The following is a 22,570-nucleotide window of genomic DNA, read 5'->3' as shown; positions in this document are numbered from 1 at the left end:
TAAATTCTTACTGTTTGTGTCTTTTAACATGGTTCCAGTGTCTTGGTTAGCTCAAAAGTGATTTTTTTTCAAAAAATCTGCCGCACTTTGTCATACTAGCGTGGCCTAGATTGTCTGTGCACCAGATCTGCAACGCCAAACAAACTGTACTATCGGTTTGGTGGGGTAAGTTGGTGAATACAGAGTTGCTTTAGGGTGCCTTCACACATACCGACTCGCAGCAGAAAACTCCCTGTGAGTTTCTGCTACGAGCCGGGTCCTGGAAGGCCCCTATCACCACATACAAGCAGTGGTCTGAAAGACCGCTGCGTGTATGTAATGCAGCCGCCCCCTTAACCCCTTCGGCTCCCGCACCGGTCCCGCACCGCTGTCTCCATACATTACCTGTCCTCACTGCACGGGTCCCGCCGTCCTGCTCTGCCGCCCAGCCAATCAGTGTTTTGCCCAGCCGCAGCCACTGATTGGCTGGGCGGCAGAGCAGGCCCCGGGACCCCGTGCAGCCAGAGCCAGGTAATGTATGGAGACAGCGGTGCGGGACCGGTGCGGGAGCCGAAGGGGTTAAGGGGGTGGCTGCATTACATACACGTAGCGGGCTTTAGACCACTGCTTGTATGTAGTGATAGGGGCCTTCCAGGAACTCGGCTCGTAGCAGAAACTCGCAGCGAGTTTTTTGCTGCGAGTCGGTATGTGTGAAGGCACCCTTAAGCAAGAAAAAGAAAAAACACAGCAAAACTGTTAGTAATAAACTGCCATTCATCACAAGTAGAGATGAGCAAATTTACAGTAGGATGTGGGCTTTAAAGCCTGCTCCGCTTCCTGCCACTCCTTCCTGGGTGCTGGGAAAGATGGATCCAGTCCTGGTAAACTGGGAGAAGTTTCTAAGGACTGAATCTATCTTTTCACAGTGTCTGGGGAGGAGCAGCACAAAGCGGAGAAGACTTCAAAGCCCACAGCCTGATGAGCAGAATGCTCATCACTTTGCTTTGTTCCTACTGTTAATTCACTCATCTCTAATCACTAGTTCCTCTGAAAAAGTTATTTATGTGACATGGAAGCAACAGATGCACTTTGTCAATATGTAAACTGTCTGAAGCAAAAATATGGAGCAGTTTGTACTAAAATTGCCTAACATTATTTGAACACACAGGGGGAGATTTATGAAAGGGTGTAAATATACACCTGGTGTACACTGCCCACAGCAACCAATCACAGCTCAGCTTTTATTTTACCAAACCTGAAAGCTGAGCTGTGATTGGTTGCTGTGGGCAGTTTACACCAGGTCTATATTTACACCCTTTCATAAATCTCCCCCACAGTTTATAAAAACTGAGGGCTCTGGTGTAAGTCGGTACATGACCTAATGATAGATGTTGCAATGTGCTCCCATCTCCTCCACCAGGCTGCAGCACTGATTTTAAAGGGGTTATCCAGCGCTACAAAAACATGGCCACTTTTCCCCCTACTGTTGTCTCCAGTTCAGGTGCGGTTTGCACTTAAGCTCCATTTACTTCAATGGAACTGAGTTTCAAAACCCCACCCAATCTGGAGACAAGACAGCGGGAAAGTGGCCATGTTTTTGTAGTGCTGGATAACCCCTTTAAAGGGTGCTGTTGGTATGTGGATAAATGATGTTTTTTGAGAGTTACCCTTATAACTTTGAAATCAATAAACAGCCAAGTACAATTTTTAATAGAACACTTATCTCTCTCCCTCAAACAGCTCCCGGGAAGGTACCGATTTGGAACATAGAAGCTATTACAACCACTTCTATATCTCTGACTTGGCAGAAACCACAAGGAAATGTGAGTTTATACCGGATTCAGACCTTGGGAGATAAGTCTTCTATCACATTTGTACCTACAACTACCTATACCAGTGAAGGTCTAACACCTGGAAATAGTTACACATTTGTGGTCTTTGCACTTGTTGGAGAAGGAAATTTGCAGGGTGAAAGCAATAATATAACAACCTATACACGTAAGTATTTTAAAGAATTTCAAATACTGTAAAAATAACTTTCTCTCCTTTCATAGCCCCTCGGCCATTCCTGCAGGTGATACTTATGTATCGGCTGCAGAAACATTATTTTTTTAACATTGACTTGTGGGTACTGTTGGGTGTGCCCGCAAATCAATTAACCATTCACTTCAATGCAAAGAGTGGCTGTCAGCCTAAAATAATATTGTGTCCATACAGCGGGCGGTATTGCAATGACTTCAATGCAATTCCTTCCCTGCAGTAAAGAATGGACGCTGATTGCATTGCAATCAACGTCCGTTCTTTACTGAAAAAGAACGATGTGTGGACTTAGCCATACATATTTTATGTATTTGGAGTATACAGTAGGGGGTAAATGACATACAGATGTTGCCCTTATCCAGAATTCAAACCCAGGACCCCCATGCTGCGTAGCTCTGAGCAATTATGCCACCCAGTAAATACACATACACCCTTTAAGATTTTGTGTTTATGTCCCAAATGCAGGTCCTTCCACTGTAACTGAGCTAACAGCTGCTAAACTAAACAGCAGCTCTATGTATGTCACCTGGAGGCTTCCAGAAGGGAACAGGAGTTCATATCTGGTAGAAGTGATTGGAAATCCACCTCAGAGTTTCACAGTGTATTCTGAATCAGCGACAATCACTAACCTGACCAGTGGCATCCAGTACACAGTGAGGATCTCTGCAGTCGCTGGCAATGGTCTACAAGGGGAGCGCAAGTGGATTTTTGTATTGGGTGAGTTATAATATGAACAACATCAAAATGTATAAAAGCCGAAAAGTATCTCAAATTTAGTTTTAAAGGAGTACTCCGGGGGAAAATCTTTTTCTTTTACAAATTTTCTTTTTCCAAATTAACTGGTTTCAGAAAGTTATATAGATTTGTAATTTACTTCTAAAAATCTCCAGTCTCCATATACTTATCAGCTCCTGTATGTCCTGCAGGAAGTGGTGTATTTTCTTTTCAGTCTGACACAGTGCTCTCTGCTGCCACCTCTGTCCATGTCAGGAACTGTCCAGAGCAGGAGAGGTTTTCTATGGGGATTTGCTGCTGCTCTGGACAGTTCCTGACATGGACAGAGGTGGCAGCAGAGAGCACTGTGTCAGACCAGAAAGTATACACCACTTCCTGCAGGACATACAGCAGCTGATAAGTACTGAAAGATTGGAGGATTTTAAATAGAAATAAGTTGATTTGAAAGAAAAATATTTTTGAAGGAGTACCCCTTTAAAAAACATTTTCTCAAGCATTAAGTTAAATTGATCATTCATCATTAATATTCCACTTCTGCTTCAGTTGCAGAGAACATCACTGCTACACTTATTACCAAAACATCTCTTTGGCTATCCTGGGACCCTTACGGTGGTCAGAATACAACCTATAGCATCTCTGTCTATGGAGAACCCCCCAGTAACCGGACTGTGAACACTACTGCAGTACAGATCACTAATCTGACATCTGGGAATTTGTACAAGCTGCAGGTCTCTGCATATGAAAGCAATGATTTACTGTATGGGTATGGTGGCGAGATCAGCTTTTACACATGTAAGTTCAGAAATAGCTCTTTAGTGCCCCTTGCAGCCAGGTTTGACCCTTGTAGTCAGGTATACCCCTTGTATTTAGATATGCCCCCTGCAGCTGTATATATGCTCCATGCAACCAGATGTGTCTATTGTAGCGGGGTGTTCCCTTAGTATTAGGCTATGTCCTCTGCAGTCAGCAATGCCCCCTTTTAGTTAGAGATGGCCCCTAAAGCCAAATATGCCCTTTGTAGCCAGGTATGTCCCTGTCCCTTTCATTGGTTATGCCCGTGTAACCAGAGAAGCCTTTTATTGCCAGGTTTGCCTCTTGCAGTCAGATATGCCCCCTGTGGTCAGGTCAGATCTGTCTGCCCCCTGCAGACAGATGTGTCTCTTGCAACCAAATATGCTGAGACCCCCACCAGTCTCTGGACTTAGCTAGGAGATGCGTGTGGCGTGTGCTTTACTCTACTCACTACTTGACTCATTGCAGGTTTCATAGACTGACCATAGAGTCTCCTGCAATGAGATGGATTAAGTGGCAAGACAGGGAGTGAAGTGCTCAACCATGTGCTTCTCCCGACTGTAGAGATTACTTTGTGTCTCAGCAACTAGACCTCGACCATTTGAAATTTTTGATATGTCTGTTTTTATGGCTGTCATTTTGGTACCAAAAGTAGTCAATTTATGCCAAACCAGACGCGTTTTGGTGGTGATGTTTACACACAACATTTTTGCTCAGTATTTTGCAACCAAAACGGGATTAAAAACACAGAAAGGCTATGTTCACACACTGTTGAATGTCAATCCACTCCTGGTTTTGGATGCAAAATACTGAGCAAGAATACTGTGTAGGAACACAACCTTAGCCTCACGGAACGGCCGTTGTCAGATAAGATCATCCCGGCTAGTACTGCAGTACCGGCCAGATGATCTTTTGCACCGCTGAGTGCGCATCCGTGCGCATCGGCATCAGAACTCCCCACTGCACACAATGGAGCATGCGGCCGGAGCCGCACACTCCATTGTGTGCACTGACAGGGTTTTCTGCGGCCGCTGTTCAATGAATAGCGGCCACAAACAACTGACATGTCAGTTTCTCGGGGTGCCGCTAGGGATCCTGGCCGGAGTGTATACTATGTGTATACACTCCGGCCAGGATCCTATGTTTCCATATACAATGTGTGTGCTGTATAGATCACGGCCGTTGTTGCAATTTGCAACAATAGTCATGATTTCTACAACACATACATTGTGCAAACATAGCCTATGGGTGCAAACACACACAACGGCACCGCAGCAGATTTCTTGCTGTGAATTCACAGCGAAATCCGCTGCAGATATGTTGTGTGTGTCCGTACCCTTAATGTGTTCCATGGTGCTCATTTTCCCTTGGAGCCATTTTACATTGTACCATTTTATTTCATATAAATAGCTAATAAAAATCTGCTAATCATTATTTGTTCTACAGGCAAATTTTGAATATTTATCTTTAGAAAACTAAGTACAGTACATGCTATCTTTTTTTCTACGTTTCTTTTCAACAATTTTCCGTTGCCGACAATGTATCACGTTAGAGAAAATCTCAAAATTTTTACTTTTAATTTAAAATTTTTAACAGTAAAATGTAAAAATGCTGTCATGTTAGGACATAGTAACAATGTGAATAGGAGATGAAAAGTGATAGTTTCTGTTTTTATTTATTTCTACAGTACCTGATGTGGTCATAAATATCCAAATTGCCAATGTATCCACCAATTCAATATACCTGAGCTGGTCCCCTCCTAAAAGCAATTACAGTTACTATCTCATTGAGGTCATAGGAGATGTAACCCAGACTATGACAAAGACCTCTCAATCTGTGGCCATCCAAAACCTAACACCAGGAAACCAGTATACAGTTAAAATCAGAGCAGTAACAGGAGTAAATATACAAGGAGATGCCAAAGAAATAACAGTCACTACAAGTAAGTAGCTGTGACCTTGTTTTATATATTCATGCTACCAGATGATGTTGTGATAATATAATAGTTGTATACATGCAGAGTAGCTTAGTGCACATGTATAAGAAAAAATGTCCTAATTTTCTTCCTATATGACTTATGGTTCATGCAGCATGAAACTGATGAATTAAAGCTGTCAGGACAGGCAGAAGCCACTGGGGACTGTCATAAAGGGGTATTCCACTCAAACATAACTTTTGATATGTTGCTGCCCATGGTGAGACTAACAATTCCTTTCATACTTGTTATTAACTATTTAGTCTCCTTCCCTCAGTTCTCAGCTGCTGCTTTCTGCTGAAGACACAAAAATCTGTGTGTGAGCTTTACTCTCTGTCTCCCCCTCCTCCCCCCTCCCTTCTGAGACAGCTGATGTGAACAAGTCCCTAGCAGGTTGTATCAGCAACATTGTAGCTTCTTTTTAATGCTTGGAGGGTTCATCACAGTGGGTTCATCCGCAAATTGACCTCAGAATAACCCTCCCAGCATTACAAAGAAGCTACAATGTTGCAGATAAAGCCAGTCAGGGACTTGTTTACATCAGTCATCTTAGAAGGGAGGGGGAGACAGAGAGATAAACACATACACAGATTTTTGTGTTTTCTGCAGAAAGCAGCAGCTGAGAACTGGGGGAAGGAGACTAAATAGATAATAACAAGTATGGAAGAAATTTTTAGTCTCACCATGGGCAGCAACATATCAAAAGTTATGTTTGTGTGAATTAACTCTTTAATGACTTGTGGCTCATATAGCATGAAAGTGATGACAGGTTTCCTTTCACTCTAGTGTAGTAGGTACTCCACTTAAGAAAATATAACCTTGTTCAATTCCTATCCAAAATCTAAGCCCGTGTGTTATAGATTTCTGTTACATGAATTGGGCCATTTGTCTGCACCACATGCTGAAGCTGCAGAAAATCCTCACTTTCTGGTCCACTCCTCTGTCCTCCCCCTCCAGAGAAATGTGGCACTGTTTAATTTTTTTTTCTATGCAATCCCTTTATGTAATTCCTATTTAAAAAAATAAATAAATAAATAAAGTGTAAGGTTATTTTCCCACTTTGAGAAGATATCAGGGAAGGTGTCCATTTTGTAAGATAGACATCCGCTAACAATGATCATTATTAGTGGCCGTCTATTTAACAAGACTGACGCAATTCCGTCTAATATTATTACTAAGTGGGAGCATAGTCTACTTCTCATTTCCTGACCAAAGAACGTCATGTCTTTTTTCAATTGTTTCCGTTTGCTTGTTAGGACCGGAAGTGGTGAAGAATTTGACAATGTTCAGCATCTCAGATACATCTGTGTCTCTCCGTTGGTTGCCTCCAGAGGGGAAGATACGTTTTTATGTGATACGAATCCAGGAAAATGATGCGTACAATACAACTACTGAACAAAATAGTGTCACTATTCAAGATCTTAGACCTGGTACAAAATATACAGTCCTGGTCTCTGCTGCTGTTACTGGTGCCAGTAATCTAATAGAGGGGAATAATGTACCAATAACTGTTATTACAGGTAAAAATTTACTGAAATGAAAGATTTGTTGGTGTAACAGTAACTGATATTTTCCATATAGTTTAACCCCTTAGCGTCCCATGACATATCTGGTACATCATGGTGACGCTGGAGGAGTTCAGAGAGGGGTCCCGCTCCCGACTGCTCCCGTTGCTGCCCCGACTAATTAAGTATCTAAATGCAGCAAACCTGACAGCTGCATTTAGATGCTCCGTTTATCACTTCCCTCATGTCTACTGGGACGGATCTCCCACTATGATCGCGGGGGGGGGGGGGGGGAGGGAGATCCGTTCTTCTGGCCGGGCCGGACCTCAGCGTCGCACTGACACTGATCCCGGCTTGGTAATATATTGCTTTGGCCTGCAGTAGGCCAGAGCAATATATCACTGATCTCATGGATCATTGCTGTGTATATACACAGCATGGATCTCTACAAGAGATCAGTGCTGTGTATATACAAGTCCCCCAGGGGAACTTCTACTAAATGTAAAAAAAAAAAAAAAAAAAAAGGAAAAATCCCCTCCCCTAATAAAAGTCCAAATCACCCCCCTTTTCCCATTTTATAAATATAAATAAATAAACATATTTGGTATTGCCGTTTGCGTAATCGCCCGAACTATTAAATTATCACATTCCTAATCGCATGGTAAACAGCGTAAGCGCAAAAAAACAAACCAAAGGGCAAAATTGTGCATTTTTGGTCGCATCAAATCCAGAAAAAATGTAATAAAAAGTGATCAAAAAGTCGTGCAAACAAGGTGCCGATAGAAAGAACACATAATGGTGGAAAAAATCACACCTCAGACAGCCCCATAGACCAAAGGATAAAAGCGTTATAAGCCTGGGAATGGAGCGATTTTAAACACATTTTGTTTATTCTAAAAGGTTTTAATTTTTTAAAAGCCATCAAATAAAATAAAAGTTATACAAGTTACATATCGTTGTAATGAAACTGATGTGAGGAACATAGATAACATGTCAGTTTTACCACAGGGTGAACGGCGTAAACACGAAACTCCATGAAATAAAATTCCTTCAATTTTTCAATTTGACAGCGCAAATGATTTTTTTTCCAGTTTCGCAGCATATTTTATGGGAAAATAAAGTCTGTCATTGCAAAGTACAATTGGTGTTGCAAAAAAAAAGGGCTCATATGGGTCTCTAGGTGAAAAAATGCAGGCGCTATGGCCTTTTAAACATAAAGTGGAAAAAGCAAAAGCTCAAAAATGAAAATTGGCTTTGACCTTAAGGGGTTAAACAAATCTACATTTATAACAATACATCCGATTGTCTGATGCCCAGGCTACAGGGTATCTTTGGACATCAAAGCTATATAGCCACTTTTATTGTACAGAATCTGTGTCTTATTTGCACCACTTTGCATTCAAGTTCAGTAATACTTTATAAAGTACTAGGTAAATTATGAATTTATCCTGACGCTTTACCCTTTTCCATACCTGTATGGAGCTCAACATTCAGCCCTGCACAGTTACAGTGGTTGTGCACACACAATTACCCGTATTTGAGAGTTTTGGGGCGAGACCAAACCAGCAGCATCTTTCAATGTGTTTCTACCTGTGTTCCGGCATGCCCTCCCCTCCACCCGCCCCTCTCATTTACTCTTTATGAGCAGAGTAATCTGATCTCTCAGTTATCAATCTGCTGCATGGATTCCCCCTAGTGATGAACAGATGGGTCTGTGACACAGAACAGGAGGTCAAGAGAGTGGTATAACTCTGCGGTAAATCATTGTATGAAACCACCTACTACATGACAGCCATCTTGGTCTTTTATTAGAGAGGTCAGAAATTGCCTCCTCAGCAGCGCTCCGCTGTAATCCTGGAGTTCACATAAAGTCCGCTTCACAAGACAGATCCATTTCTGCTCTTCCAGGCCATGTCTGCTGCACAACTAGATAAAGTGTCTGTTAGCGCCAGGACTAGTACAGTCTATTATAGTAGATCACTGCTGATCACTGTAAAAGTATCCTTGAGAGACAAAAAAAATGTGTATAAAATAAAATTTGTTGATCTGCCTACCAAAAAACAGTAAAAAACACACATACTGTATTCTGAAATGGTTGCAATAAAAAGGACAGCTTGTCATGCAAAAATAAGTTCAAAATAATTCATATATTCATGGGGGGGAAAAAATAGTTCCACAGATTGAGAAAAAAAGCTGGAAAAAAATATGTTTAGACGGTAAGTCTAAAATGTATGATGGGGTAAGAGGTTACTCTATCGCAAAACAGAATCTGACTACTTCACATTATCTATCACTATATGGCTACGTTCACACATAGTATTTTGGTCAGTCTTTTTCAACTAAAACCAAAAGTGGGTTGAAAACATAGAAACTGGGCAAATCTTTCCATTATAATTTTGCCCTGTCAGTTCCACTTCTGATTTTGGTTGAAAAAAACAACAGAAGAAAATACTATGTGTGAGCATAACCTATGAGAAATAATGCCATAATCCCAATATCCCAATATCAGCTAATGGACTGTAGCAGCATCCATTTCCAATGTAGCAGTAACCTAATAAAACATGTCACATGGTAAGGTAAGGTAAGCACAGTGTCCACATGTATAGGTAGCATTCTTCTGTATAGAATGACTTCACATACAAAATAAATGCTAAATCTGATTTTAAGGGAAACTAACATTTCCCATTGACTTCAATGAAGTGCATTATATTGAAAATACCGAAATAGTTTATCTCTATTTTACAGTATGTCAACATAGCGAAAATGTTTCAGGGAAGGTCTTATGGGACAGAACTGTGCACCGCAAATCTATGTAACATAATGATTCTCTTTATCTCTCCTTTAGAACTTGGAGTCGTCAGCAATCTGATAATAAATTCTATCAACACCACATATGTCACCCTGAGCTGGCAGCCGCCAAATAGATATACCAGTTCTTACCTGCTCCGAATCCAGGGAGACTCCACATTCTATAGAAATATCACTACAACGTCTTACACAATTGAAAACCTGATTCCCGGGAATTATTACACTTTTCTGGTCTCTGTTTTTGACGCAGAACATAATGTAGAAGGGAATAGCTCAGCTATATCTGCCTATACAAGTAAGTGTATACAGAGGTTAACATGTATATTTCTTTATTTACAATAAAGAGAGAGAGGTGAGATGGATTTATTGATATGTAATAGTGACTTTTACCATTTTATTCCATCAGACGACCGTGTTAGTAGGGAGCAATAGTGTTGTGTTTTGCTGTATTTCTTAAAAAGTGAATTTTTTTCGGTATTAGATCCACTACAAAAAAAAATACTAATGAAATAAAGAACAACCTAAACTCTATGTTGTTTTGTAAGCTCCTCTCAGTTCTAGGCTATGTTCACACAACCTCAAAAAAAAGAGACAAGGCGTCGCCCTTTTCTATTTAAAAAGATGTCCCTTATTGCCACATTTTAATTAACCTCAATGGAATTTATTGCAATCAATGGAATGACGGACAACCAATGCATGAGTCTATAAAATAACGTAAAATAACGTCAGTCCTTTTTTCTTTTCAGAAACGGAGAGGAAAATACAGTACGTTGTATGAATATAGCCGTACAGTTTAATATGGTGCACACTTTAAAAAATTGTATACAGATATTACAGATATAAGAAAGAGCTCAGATACTTCCATATAGAACTAAGCCATTTTTGACACAAATTTATTTTATGCCTCAATTGCTTTAGGGTTTTTTAATGTCTATAGGGCTATTCACAAGGACGTGTAAAATACGTGCTTTAAAAAACGCAGAATTTGTTAATTTTATCCATAGGGTATGTTGTTTTTAGCCATATTTTTGGACATCCGTTATGTTTGTACGTCATGTGAGCATTATGAGTGCTGGGTTTCTTCTATACATATTTTTGTATATCATAATATATATATATATATATATATATATATATATATATATATATATATATATATATATTATTATTTTTATTTATTTTTTTAAATCAAGGTCAATGAATGACAAGAACTGACTGCATAAACAGACTATAGTTTTTGAGTGAAGCCAACAGGAACCTGCCTAGATAGGCAAACAATAGCTTTTGGCCAGAGAATTCCTTTTGATATTTTATAGAACAATAGATAACTAACTTGTTTCTTCTCTTATAATCTTTATTTATTTATATGTATAATTTTTTTACCCCCCAGTTCCTGAAAAAGTAAGGTCCTTTTTCATAAAGACTATTAACACCTCATCAGTATTTCTGGGCTGGGACAAACCAGAAGGATATGCTGATTCTTATCTGCTACAAATCTTTGGAGATGTACCATTAATTACGAACATCAATACAACTTTCTACACTGCTGGAGGATTGACACCTGGAAATAACTATATATTTCAGGTCTCTGCTGTTGTTGGAGGAAATGTAACAGGGGACTACTCACTAGTATCTGGTTACACACGTAAGTAGGATTAAAAAAAGTTATTCCAGCCAGCAAAGATAAATCTAATTCTTAAAGGAAAACTATCAGCAGGTTAGACAACTCTAATCTGCTGATAACCCCCTATTGTGCATGGGGGCAAGGTTAGAGACATACCTTCCTCCTCTGCGCCATTCCTGTGTTGTTAGCAGTGTAATCCTCGGTCCGGAACACTTCTCCGCCCCCTAGAGCAAAAGTTTGTGCTCTGGGTGCTCCTAAAGGAGGATTACAATGCAAACAGCACGGGAATAGCGCCGAGAAGAAAGGTAAGAGACACACCATCCTCCTCAGCCCTGCTGTTGATCGTTCCCCTTAAAAAGAATAAGGCTATGTTCACACAGCATATTTCTTATGACAAGAACGGCTGTTGTTTGCAGTTAAAACAACAGCCATTCTTGTCTTAAAAAATGTGTTGTATTGAAGTCACTGCACACAACGGCCGTTTTTTAAGATGACTGTGAAAATAATTGACATGTCAATTATTTCCGGCTGTAGTGCATTGAGATCAATGCAATTTTCACTGCAACAATGGCCCAAGAAGCTGATAGCAATATGCAGTTGACATCAAGCTAAATTATTGGCAATGTGAATAGCACCATGTGCCACCCAGTGGGAAAGAGAAGAAATTGCACTCTACAATTTATCATGGCGTAAGTATGGCGACTACTTACGTAGAACATCTTGTTAAATGATCATGTTACCACAGTTTTAAATAAAGGTAAATACACTACAGATTCATTTTGCGGGGACATGGTTTGTGCAACATAAAAATTTACAACTTGCTTACAGAGAATGTACCATCAGGTCCTCTTTAACCCTTAGGCGACCCTGGACTTACCCGTACGTCCAGAGCCGCCTTCATGTGTTCAGAGCAGGGCCGTGCGGCGGCCGCGCTCTGAACCGCCGTGGTTCCGGGCTACAAGCTATTAGCTATTAGCGGGCACGGTCAGATCGCTGTGCCCGCTAATAAAGTAATCGGATGCAGCTGTCAAAGTTGACAGCTGCATCCGATTACTTGATGCAGCCGACCCCTGTTGTCTAGTGGGGAGATTCGCTCCTCTGGGACGTTGTCCCGGAAAAGCGATCCACACATGTCACTGCGTCCGGGGTCAGCGCCGTAATGGCGCTGATCCCGCCTCGACACTCGATTGCTTCCGGCTGCTTACTGGCACCACGATTGCTTCTGAGGCTCCCGGAGGTCGCGCGCAGCCAATCAGTGACTGTGACGGGGCCGTGCACTGATTGGCTGTGTGGGACCTCCGGGAGTCGGGAGCCTCAGACGCGACCAGATCGTGGTGGCGGTAATATATTATCTGGAGCGGCGGGGGTTAATGGGGCCGGCACTTACATACTGGCAATGGGATGACAATCCTGCAGCCAGTATGTAATCACATTGGAATTCACAGGGGAGGGATCCGCTGCAGATTTAGCTGCAAGTTTGCAGCGTTAAATCTGCTGCGGATATGCCGGTGTGAATTTACCCCTTAAAGTCGAAGTTAATTCATTCCCATTCCAATGATTTTTGGTAACAGTGTTTTTTTTTCTTCATCCATTGGCAAATAAGGGCTTTTTTGCGTGTGAAAAAGTCCTTGATATTCTAATATTTGTAAATAACTAGTGATTTAGTAATTATTAAATTTTTTGTAAAGGTGCCGGGGAAGGGGAGGCTGAAAGAAATAACATGCACCCAACTCCCCAGCTCCAAGGCTGATTCCATGTACCTGTGCTCTGGTCCCCTGGTCCCCCGCCGCTTTCTGGTTAGAGATGAGACCCAAGATGTGTCATGTCAGACACGCCGAGCCAGTCATCGGCTGTAACGGGGTCCCCTCTCCAACCAGGAAATGGGTGGGGACCAGTGGACCAGAGCAGCAGTAATCAACATCAGCGCTGGAACTGTGGAGTGCATTATTTCTTTTAGCCTCCACCTCACCGCAGCACTTAAAAAATAAAAAGTCACCCTGACGGGAGTTATTCTCCGTGAAATGGAGAGAACGATCAGTCAATGATCGTGTCATCAGCTGATCGTTCATTTAGGTTCAAACTTTAAATCATCGGTCACCACCCACGCATGGCTATGTGGAATAGCGGTGCACAGCAGGTGACCGACGATTTCACAAACATCATACATTACCTGTCCAGTCGTAGGTCTTTTCCTTCTCCCGGTCCCGCGCGGCAGCATCAGCTTCGTTTACATCGTTGATCGGGCCCTACTCGGCCCGTGAAATAGGACCCTTAAGGACCTATTCCACCAACAGATCTGACGACAGATTATCTGCCAAAGATTTGAAGCCAAACCCAGGAACAGACTATAATCAGAGAACAGGTCATAAAGGAAAGACTGGATTTCTCCTCTTTTCAAATCCACTCCTGGGTTCAGCTTCAAATCTTTGGCAGATAATCTGTCGTCAGATCTGTTGGTGGAATAGGGCCTTTAGTCATCATTGTCAGGTATTTTAGTGCAAAACATGTAAGCACAATTACTCAAATAAGTAGAGATATGCAAACATATGTGCAATGTTTCGATCTACCTTCGACCTTTCTCAAGCTGTATTGGCAAACGACATTTCAACCGCCGAGTTTCTCTCAAGCTCAGAGAAAAAGCTGGTGAATTGTTGCTTATTTATGGATACCATGATGGAATAAAAAGTTTCTATGAATCTATGACACCTTTTCTGGATGCTGTTACCTCTTTTCTATGTTTGGTTGCTATGGGCTACACAGGACATTGTTACCGTAAGACTGCTTGATAAATCTCCCAAACAGTGTTGGAAATTATTATAACTTATTATACACAGTCATTATCTATTCTTTCAGAACCCGATATAGTCAGAAATCTAAAGACAGGAGACATCACCACTAATTCTATATCTGTTAATTGGGAAAAACCAAATGGAAATGCAGATTCTTACTTGATCCAGATATTGGGAAATTCAACGATAATACTTGTGGATACAACTTCCTACACTGTGAGAGACCTGATACCTGGAAATGATTATACATTCCTAGTTACTGCTATTGTTGGAGGAAACATCAATGGAGAAACCTCACCAATAACTATGTTCACAAGTGAGTTTGTGAGGAATAAACCGGCGATAACTTTCAGGAATAGAAACTTTAAGGATCCTCTCACACACGGATTTTGTGTTCTTTCAGGCTATGTTCACACAATGTATTTTATATGACAAGAACAGCTGTTGTTTTCACTTAAAACAACGGCCGTTCTTGTCATAGAAAAATGTGTTGTTTTACAGTCAATGCATACAATGGACGTTGTCCGCAATGGTTGTGGAAATAACTGACATGTCAAAAACGGCCATTGTTTGACACTCAATTCAACGGCTGTTGTTTTTTGAGTGCTGAGCAAGTCAACGGCCGTTGTTCATACATTGTGTGAACATATGCTTAAACTGAAAATGTCAAAAAAAAGAAACACCCAAAAAACTGCCAGACGTTTTCCTGCCTTTTGGTGGTTTTTCTGGCAGTACAGCTGTTATGTAAAAAAATGTGACTTAATTTTTTTTTCTGGTTTGTGTAGTCATAATTTATGGCTTAAAATGTACAAATATTTATAGTGTTTAAGGGAATTAGTTTCTAGGTTTTTGCTCTTCAGTGAGATAGTGACTAGAGATGATCTAACAGGTTTGTACGAACCCGAACCATTGGCACTTGACTCTTGCTGCCTTCCTGTTCCGTGGGGAAGGTGAAGACAGCCCGAGTACCACCTAGAAAACAGGGATACAGCCTATTACCTGTGACACCAGTAGATACATAGCACCAGTATAAGACAATAGCAGCTCCCTGTGGAATGACCTCTTCAAAGGTCACAGAGCACGCTCAGTAATGTTACACATTCATCTCAAGGGGACAGAGTCTGTCTATTGCCGTGTATGTCCATAAGGCCTGCTGTAAAGCATGTCACTAAATGCAACAATGTACAATAGCAATGTACAAAAACTGAAATAAAAAAAACTGATTAGAAAATAAAATGTTTTATTATGTGGCTATAATCAATCAAATAAATTCTAGGCCAGGGATGTCAAACTCAGGCCTTTGAGCTGTTGTAAAACTACAAGTCCCATCATGCCTTGACAGCCAAAGCTTTAGCTTTGGCTGTCCAGGCATGATGGGAATTGTAGTTTTAAACCAGCTGGAGGGCCTGAGTTTGACACGTCTGATCTAGACTATATATTCTCTTTAAGAGCAGTGGTAGGTGAATAGTTTCCAGGAAACATTGTTAAAAAGCATTAATTAGAACATTGTTTTGTGTTTTTTTTTTAGGACCGGATGTAGTCAGAAATTTGAACACAGTGAACGTCACCACCAATTCAATATCTCTGACCTGGGAGCTGCCTGCTGGAAAAACAGATTATTACCTGATCCAGATGGTGGGAAATTCGACATTTAACAGAACCGTGACTACAACCTCTGCTACGATTAGAGACCTTATAGCTGGGAATTATTATACCTTCAGCGTGTCTGCCGTTGTTGGAGGAAATGTAATAGGATTATCCTCACAGGCAGCAAGTTACACAAGTAAGTATGTGGAGAGCAAATAAGTTATAGCACAATCACAATCTTTTCTTCTGAGAATTTGAAGTCAATGGAAACAACAGCCGTTTGTTCCTGGTTTTGGCTAAAACTACTGGCTGAAATACTGACCAAAATATTATGAGTGAACACAGTCTTAAAAGTCATGTAAAGCAGTCAGTAAATTATATGTAGATAGATAGAGAATACCCATAAATTATTTCATGTATATTTTTATCATTTTCCAGAACCTACAAAAGTAAAGAACCTGTTAGCAGAGACTATTAACACCACATCTCTGTATCTGAGTTGGGACAAACCAGAAGGATCTGCAGATTCTTATCAGATACAAATCTTGGGAGATATAACATTAACTACAAGTGTTACCACAACTTCCTACACTGTCGGAGGCCTGACACCTGGCAATTACTATAGCATTTTAGTCTCTGCTGTTGTTGGAGGAAATGTAATAGGGGACAACTCGCAGACATATAAATACACACGTAAGTATGATACAAAATAAAAGTACAATTTCCATCCCCCCAAATACTGTGTAGTCGAATTTAGTGGATGTAGCTAAATTTAATTAATCTCCCTTCCCATCCCAATGATTTTTGGCAATAGTGTTCTTGTGTTATAATATACATAGAAAAATGAAAATAAATAAAATTGTTGATTGTTAAAAATAACATAATTAAAGGGAACCTGTCACCCCCCCCCCCGTGTCGGGGTGAAGGTCGTCAGATCCCCGCTAGAGCCCCAGATACTTACCCTATCTTGCCAAGTCCTGCTCCTGGAGCCGGTCCAGGGCAAAAATATCCTTGTCGGATATCCTTGCTGTAGAGATGAGTCTGACACCCATAGAGAATGACAGCTCCATTGATTCTCTATGGACATTGGACCCATCTATGCAGCGAGTGCGCGCCGGGCTTCCGACAAGGATATCTCTGTCCCGGGACCAGCTCCAGGAGCGGGACTTGGCGAGTATCCGGGGCTCTAGCGGGGGGTCGGGTGGCCTTTACCCTGACCCGAGGGGTGACAGGTTCCCTTTGATAATGATCTTTTTTTGCCTAAAAAAGATGTTTTGGCGACAAGTTTACAGCAAAATTCACAAACTTCACAAACCAAACTGTTATGAATAGTGATTCACTTGGCAAAGGCAGGGACGGGAAAGACACTGACAGTGAAAGCTGCACTTCCCCCCCCTACTGTCTATGCCTACTTGCCACAATCAGCCCTAGGCGGCTGCGGAAAATTGGGCGACTGCGTGCCAACACAGATTGCAGACAAACAAGTAGGGATGGTCAAACAAACAGGCAGAAGAGGTACAAAAACTGAAAAAATAAATAAGCTAAAGTCAGAAAATAGAAACAGATTAGAAAAAAGAATGTGTTATATTATCTGTCTCTAATCAATCAAATAAAATCTAGACTATACATTCTCTTTAAGAGCTGTGGTAGGTGAATAGTTTCCAGGAAACCTTGTCGAAAAGCATTAAATTAGAATATTGTGTTGCTTTTTAGGACCGGATGTAGTCAGAAATTTGAATATAGTGAATGTCACCACCAGTTCAATATCTCTGACCTGGGAGCTGCCTGCTGGAAAAGCAGATTCTTACCTGATCCAGATGGTGGGAAATTCGACATTTAACAGAACCGTGACTACAACCTCTGCTACAATAGGGGAACTTATAGCTGGGAATTATTATACCTTCAGCGTGTCTGCCGTTGTTGGAGGAAATGTAATAGGATTATCCTCACAGGCAGCAAGTTACACAAGTAAGTATGTGGAGAGTAAATAAGTTATAGCTAGAGATGAGCGAACCCGCCGGATTTCTGGTTCGTATGAACCAGAACTCTCGGCCTCTGATTCCCGCTGTCTGCAGTCCTCATGCAGCGGGTGGATACAATCGGAGGACCGCCTGGAAAACTGGGATACAGCCTATGGGATAGGCTGTATCCCAGTTTTCCAGGCGGTCCTTAGGCTGTATCCACCCGCTGCATGGAGCCAGCAGACAGCGGGAATCAGGTGTCAAGAGTTCTGGTTCATACGAACCAGAAATCCGGCGGGTTCACTCATCTCTAGTTATAGCAAGATATTCCACACTCTTCTCTTCTGAGAATTTGCTATAATGTTTACCTACAGGTAAGGCTATGTACACACCTTGTTTTCTGCACCATGCCAGGCTATACGTCAGAAACCTATGAAATAGGGATGCTGACATTAGCCTGACAAATTGTTGACAGCCCCGTTGACTTGAATAGACAGAGCATAATCATTTTGTGACTATTTTCTGTCTATTCCCTGGACATAAACCATGTTTGGGTGGGACTGAAAGGCGTGGCAGACTTATTAAAATTATTACTTTCTGTCTATTGAAGTCAACGACAACACATTGGGCAAATGTCAGTATCCTTTTTTCAAAGGTTTCTGGGATAGAGCCTGACTTGAGGCAGAAAATTAGGTGTTAACATAGGCTAAAATGAATTACAATTGGGGGAAATTTATATGTTGGTGAATATATGTTTTTGCACCCATTTTTATAGACTAAGGGGGAAATTTAGCAAAGGGTGTAAAATTTAGACTGGTGCAAACTGCCCACAGCAACCAATCACAGCTCAGCTTCCAGCTCTGGTGAAAGGAAAGCTGCGCTGTGATTGGTTGCTATGGCCAGTTTGCACCAGTCTAAATTTTACACCCTTTGATACATCTCCCCCTAAGTTCTATTCATTGACCAGTATTTAACGAGTGAATATTTTTTCAATTATTCTGCCTGTTTTGAGTATTCACCTAAAAAGTAGCATAATTTGGGATTTTGCACAAACAGCTACAGGCCTACAGTACGTCTGGTCAGTGGCAGCTTTTTTGCGCAATTTTATTAGTTTTTTCTGTTATTACTTTTGCTTACAAATTTAGTAATATTTGTGTCACAGCCGCGGCGGCGTCCCGCGTTCCGGGCCGCCGCCGCGACCGCTTCCTGCCCCATGCAGCAGGCGGTGTCCATAGTCGGGGACCCGGCGCTGCTATCACCTCGGCCCCGGGGGGCGCCTCACCTCTCCACGCTCCTGTCTCCCGCTGTGCCGGCCGGCGCGCGCGTCCCCGCCTCCTAGGGCGCGCGCGCGCCGGCTGTCTCAGATTTAAAGGGGCAGTGCGCTCCTAATTGGTAGTTGCACCTAATCACTCCCCTATAAATCCCAGCTTGCCCTGTTCCCTGTGTTGGAGCCTCTACATGCTTCCCATAGCGTTTGGCCCAGCTCCCTGTTGTTCCTGTGTCCTGTCCGTTACCTGGTCCCAAGTCCCTGTTCCTGAGTCCTGTCCGTTACCTGGTCCCAAGTCCCTGTTCCTGGTTCCTGTTCCCCTGTCACTCCACCTGTTCCCGTGTCCAGCCTATCACGTGCTCTCTCATCTGCAGACTATTGCCTGTGCCATCTCCTGCCACGCCTCGCCTGCCGACACCAGCAACCAAGCCAGGGGTAGCGACCTGGGGGTCGCCTGCCGCAGCAAGTCCATCCCGCCTTGCGGCGGGCTCTGGTGAAAACCAGCGGCCCCTTAGACTCCGCTCCCTGGTGAGGTTTGTGCCATCGCTGGTGCCGGTCCAGTGGATCCACTACTCCGGGCGTTACAATTTGTTAAATAAGTACTATTCGGCTGGATAAAAAAAAAAAAAAGAATACACTGTTAAAAAATCACAGGTTTTAGCTTCAATGGTAAATGTCCCCCTTTGTGTCTGAGCTGTTTAGCTCACAAATCATTGAATAGACTGAGAGGTTTTAGGTTTGTGTGGGACCTCTGAATGCAAGTTTATAGCTCTGGGCCAAAATGTGAGATTTGCAAGTGCCCCTTCTTTATTATCTCTATTGTCTTTATGTGGAAGAAGGGATTTGGGTTCTCAGCACCCTGTGTACTATAGGCAGATATCAGCAGGCTAGATACTTTTAACCTGTTTATAGTTTCCCTTTAAAGGGGTACTTAAAAGGATTTATCATCTAAAGAAGTCAGTTGATTATATGTAGATAGATAGAGAATACCCATAACTTATTTCATGTATATTTTTTATTTTTTATAATTTTTAGTACCTACAAAAGTAAAGAACCTGTTAGCAGAGACTATTAACACCACATCTCTGTATCTGAGTTGGGACAAACCAGATGGATCTGCAGATTCTTATCAGATACAAATCTCGGGAGATATAACATTAACTACAAGTGTTACCACAACTTCCTACACTGTCGGAGGCCTGACACCTGGCAATTACTATAGCATTTTAGTTTCTGCTGTTGTTGGAGGAAATGTAATAGGGGACAACTCGCAGACCTATAAATACACACGTAAGTATGATACAAAATAAAAGTACAATTTCCATCCCCCCAAATAGTTAGTGTAGTTTAAAGGAGAAGTCCAGTGTCGGGCATTTCTTTTAAAAGAGTCGCGGAGGAAGTGGCTTAACACAACAAAATGCACCCACCTCCCTGCCTCCAGCGCTGGGGTCCACTGTCCTTCGCTCAGCTAGTCAGCGGCCATAGCAGGGTCCCATCCATGATATGTTTGGCCACCTCTTCCCTGACTCTTTTGAAGAAAATGCCTGACGCCGGCTTCCCCTTATACATGTGTATAAGCAGAAGCCAACTAGTAATAGCATAGGAATTCTTTGCACCCCGTAAGATGTGTATAATGTACAGACATTGCTCTCCCAATGCATTTTTCTTTCACTTAAATTGCTCTCTTTATTCTCTTTGTAGAACCTGGAGCAGTCAAGAACCTGGCTGCAGGGAGTATCACCACCATTTCTTTCTCTCTAAGCTGGTCTCCACCAGATGGAGGTGTAAGTGCTTATCAAATTCAGTTCAACGGAACTTCCGATTCCACGCTAAATACAAAGTACACAATTGAAGGGTTGTCTCCTGGAAATGTGTACACAGTTGTGGTTTCAGCTCTAGTTGGGGAGTCCAAAATACAAGGAGAAGGCTCGAGTGTCGCAGTTCAAACAAGTGAGTATTGTGACAATTCCATAAAGTATAGTTAATTGCACACTTTTTAATTTGCTTTTATTGATAAATTTATGTGGCTATAATCGTGTGATAACATAACATTTGGCTAAATTATGGTTGGGTTCCAATTTGTACATTAACATGTACATTAATTTCAGTCTGAGCTGCCACAGGACAGTCTAATGAGCAAGGGAGATAAACTGCTGAGGCCCTGCTCTAAAACCACAACTCACAAAAACACATACTAATAAAGAACATAGCCTCACACAATAATAACTGAACATGATGAGTGAGGGCCCTGCTAGCAAAAGCTTATACTCTATGAGGAGTGGAGTTGACACACAAAAAAACATAGTCAATAAGATAGTCCGGTATAGCATGCAATATTTTACCCACGATGTTAGACTTACAGGCCTATAGTTTCTAGTATCACATTTTGACCTCTTCTTGAATACTGGTACCACATTAGCTATAAAGGCAGAATAGTGTTGTGCACATAAAGGTGGATGAGCCAACCACCAGCCAATCTGTGTGAGCAAATACAAAGTGCATTAAGCATAGGGGAACACTGCGAACTAAAAGGTGAGGGGGAGAGTTGGGTAAGGAAACTATTTTAGGCAATGTTATAGGGCAGCCCAATAGAGATGAGTCTTTAGGTCAAACTGTGGGTGTTAAGAATGAGTTAAGTAGGTTCGTATCAAAGCCTGTGCCTAGCGCAGACTGTCAAAATGAGACAGGAATGAGTTCAGAATTACAAATCCCATAGCACGCTCTGTAATGAAATGAACCAAGGACCAACGGGCACCTCTAATAAATCCAAATGGAGCGCAAACAGTACACACAAACCACGTAACACTAACAGACATAGAAAAGCTCTGTGCTATAGGAATGCACTTCCACACAACACTAGTAGTACAGGATATTCACTTTATTATTTAATTATAAATAAAAATCTTCAGACAAGGCCACAGAGCCACAAATAACATACTGTGAAGACATAGGGAAAAACCGGTGTCAGACATTTTTTCAAAAGAGCCCGGGAGGAGGTGGCTGAACATAACAACATACACCCACCTAGTTGGCTCCAGTGCTGGAGGTCTGCTGTCCCCCGATCCGGTTCCCAGTCTCCCAGCCGCTTCCTGGTCTGAGCAGGGACCTGGGTCATGATGTGTCAGCCCTTCTCAGCCAGTCAGTGACCATACCGACACCAAACTTTAAGTACAGCTGTAGGGAAACATTATTGAAAAGCATTAAATTAGAATATTGTGTTGCTTTTTAGGACCGGATGTAGTAAGAAATTTGAACACAGTGAACGTCACCACCAGTTCAATATCTCTGACCTGGGAGCTGCCTGCTGGAATAACAGGTTCTTACCTGATCCAGATGGTGGGAAATTTGACATTTAACAGAACCGTGACTACAACCTCTGCTACAATAGGGGAACTTATAGCTGGGAATTATTATACCTTCAGCGTGTCTGCCGTTGTTGGAGGAAATGTAATAGGATTATCCTCACAGGCAGCAAGTTACACAAGTAAGTATGTGGAGAGCAAATAAG

General features: G+C 41.9%; 1 protein-coding gene across 1 annotated transcript in view; it reads left to right on the top strand.

Moving 5' to 3' along the window:
- The window catches only part of LOC138794710 (receptor-type tyrosine-protein phosphatase beta-like), a 34,865-nt gene that overhangs the window by 6,088 nt on the left and 6,207 nt on the right, over nt 1-22,570 (top strand). The window contains exons 5-18 of the mRNA XM_069973538.1: nt 1,720-1,977; nt 2,485-2,736; nt 3,298-3,546; nt 5,234-5,488; nt 6,778-7,041; nt 9,872-10,129; nt 11,225-11,479; nt 14,312-14,563; nt 15,776-16,030; nt 16,273-16,527; nt 17,548-17,802; nt 20,098-20,352; nt 20,764-21,012; nt 22,292-22,546. Of these exons, the coding sequence (XP_069829639.1) occupies nt 1,720-1,977; nt 2,485-2,736; nt 3,298-3,546; nt 5,234-5,488; nt 6,778-7,041; nt 9,872-10,129; nt 11,225-11,479; nt 14,312-14,563; nt 15,776-16,030; nt 16,273-16,527; nt 17,548-17,802; nt 20,098-20,352; nt 20,764-21,012; nt 22,292-22,546 (3,567 nt within the window). The remainder of the gene's footprint in view (nt 1-1,719; nt 1,978-2,484; nt 2,737-3,297; nt 3,547-5,233; nt 5,489-6,777; nt 7,042-9,871; nt 10,130-11,224; nt 11,480-14,311; nt 14,564-15,775; nt 16,031-16,272; nt 16,528-17,547; nt 17,803-20,097; nt 20,353-20,763; nt 21,013-22,291; nt 22,547-22,570) is intronic.

This window comes from Dendropsophus ebraccatus, chromosome 6, assembly GCF_027789765.1.
Source record: "Dendropsophus ebraccatus isolate aDenEbr1 chromosome 6, aDenEbr1.pat, whole genome shotgun sequence".
Lineage (NCBI taxonomy): Eukaryota > Metazoa > Chordata > Amphibia > Anura > Hylidae > Dendropsophus > Dendropsophus ebraccatus.
Note: the sequence above shows the minus strand (reverse complement) of the source record. Positions and strands in the feature narration are given on the sequence as shown.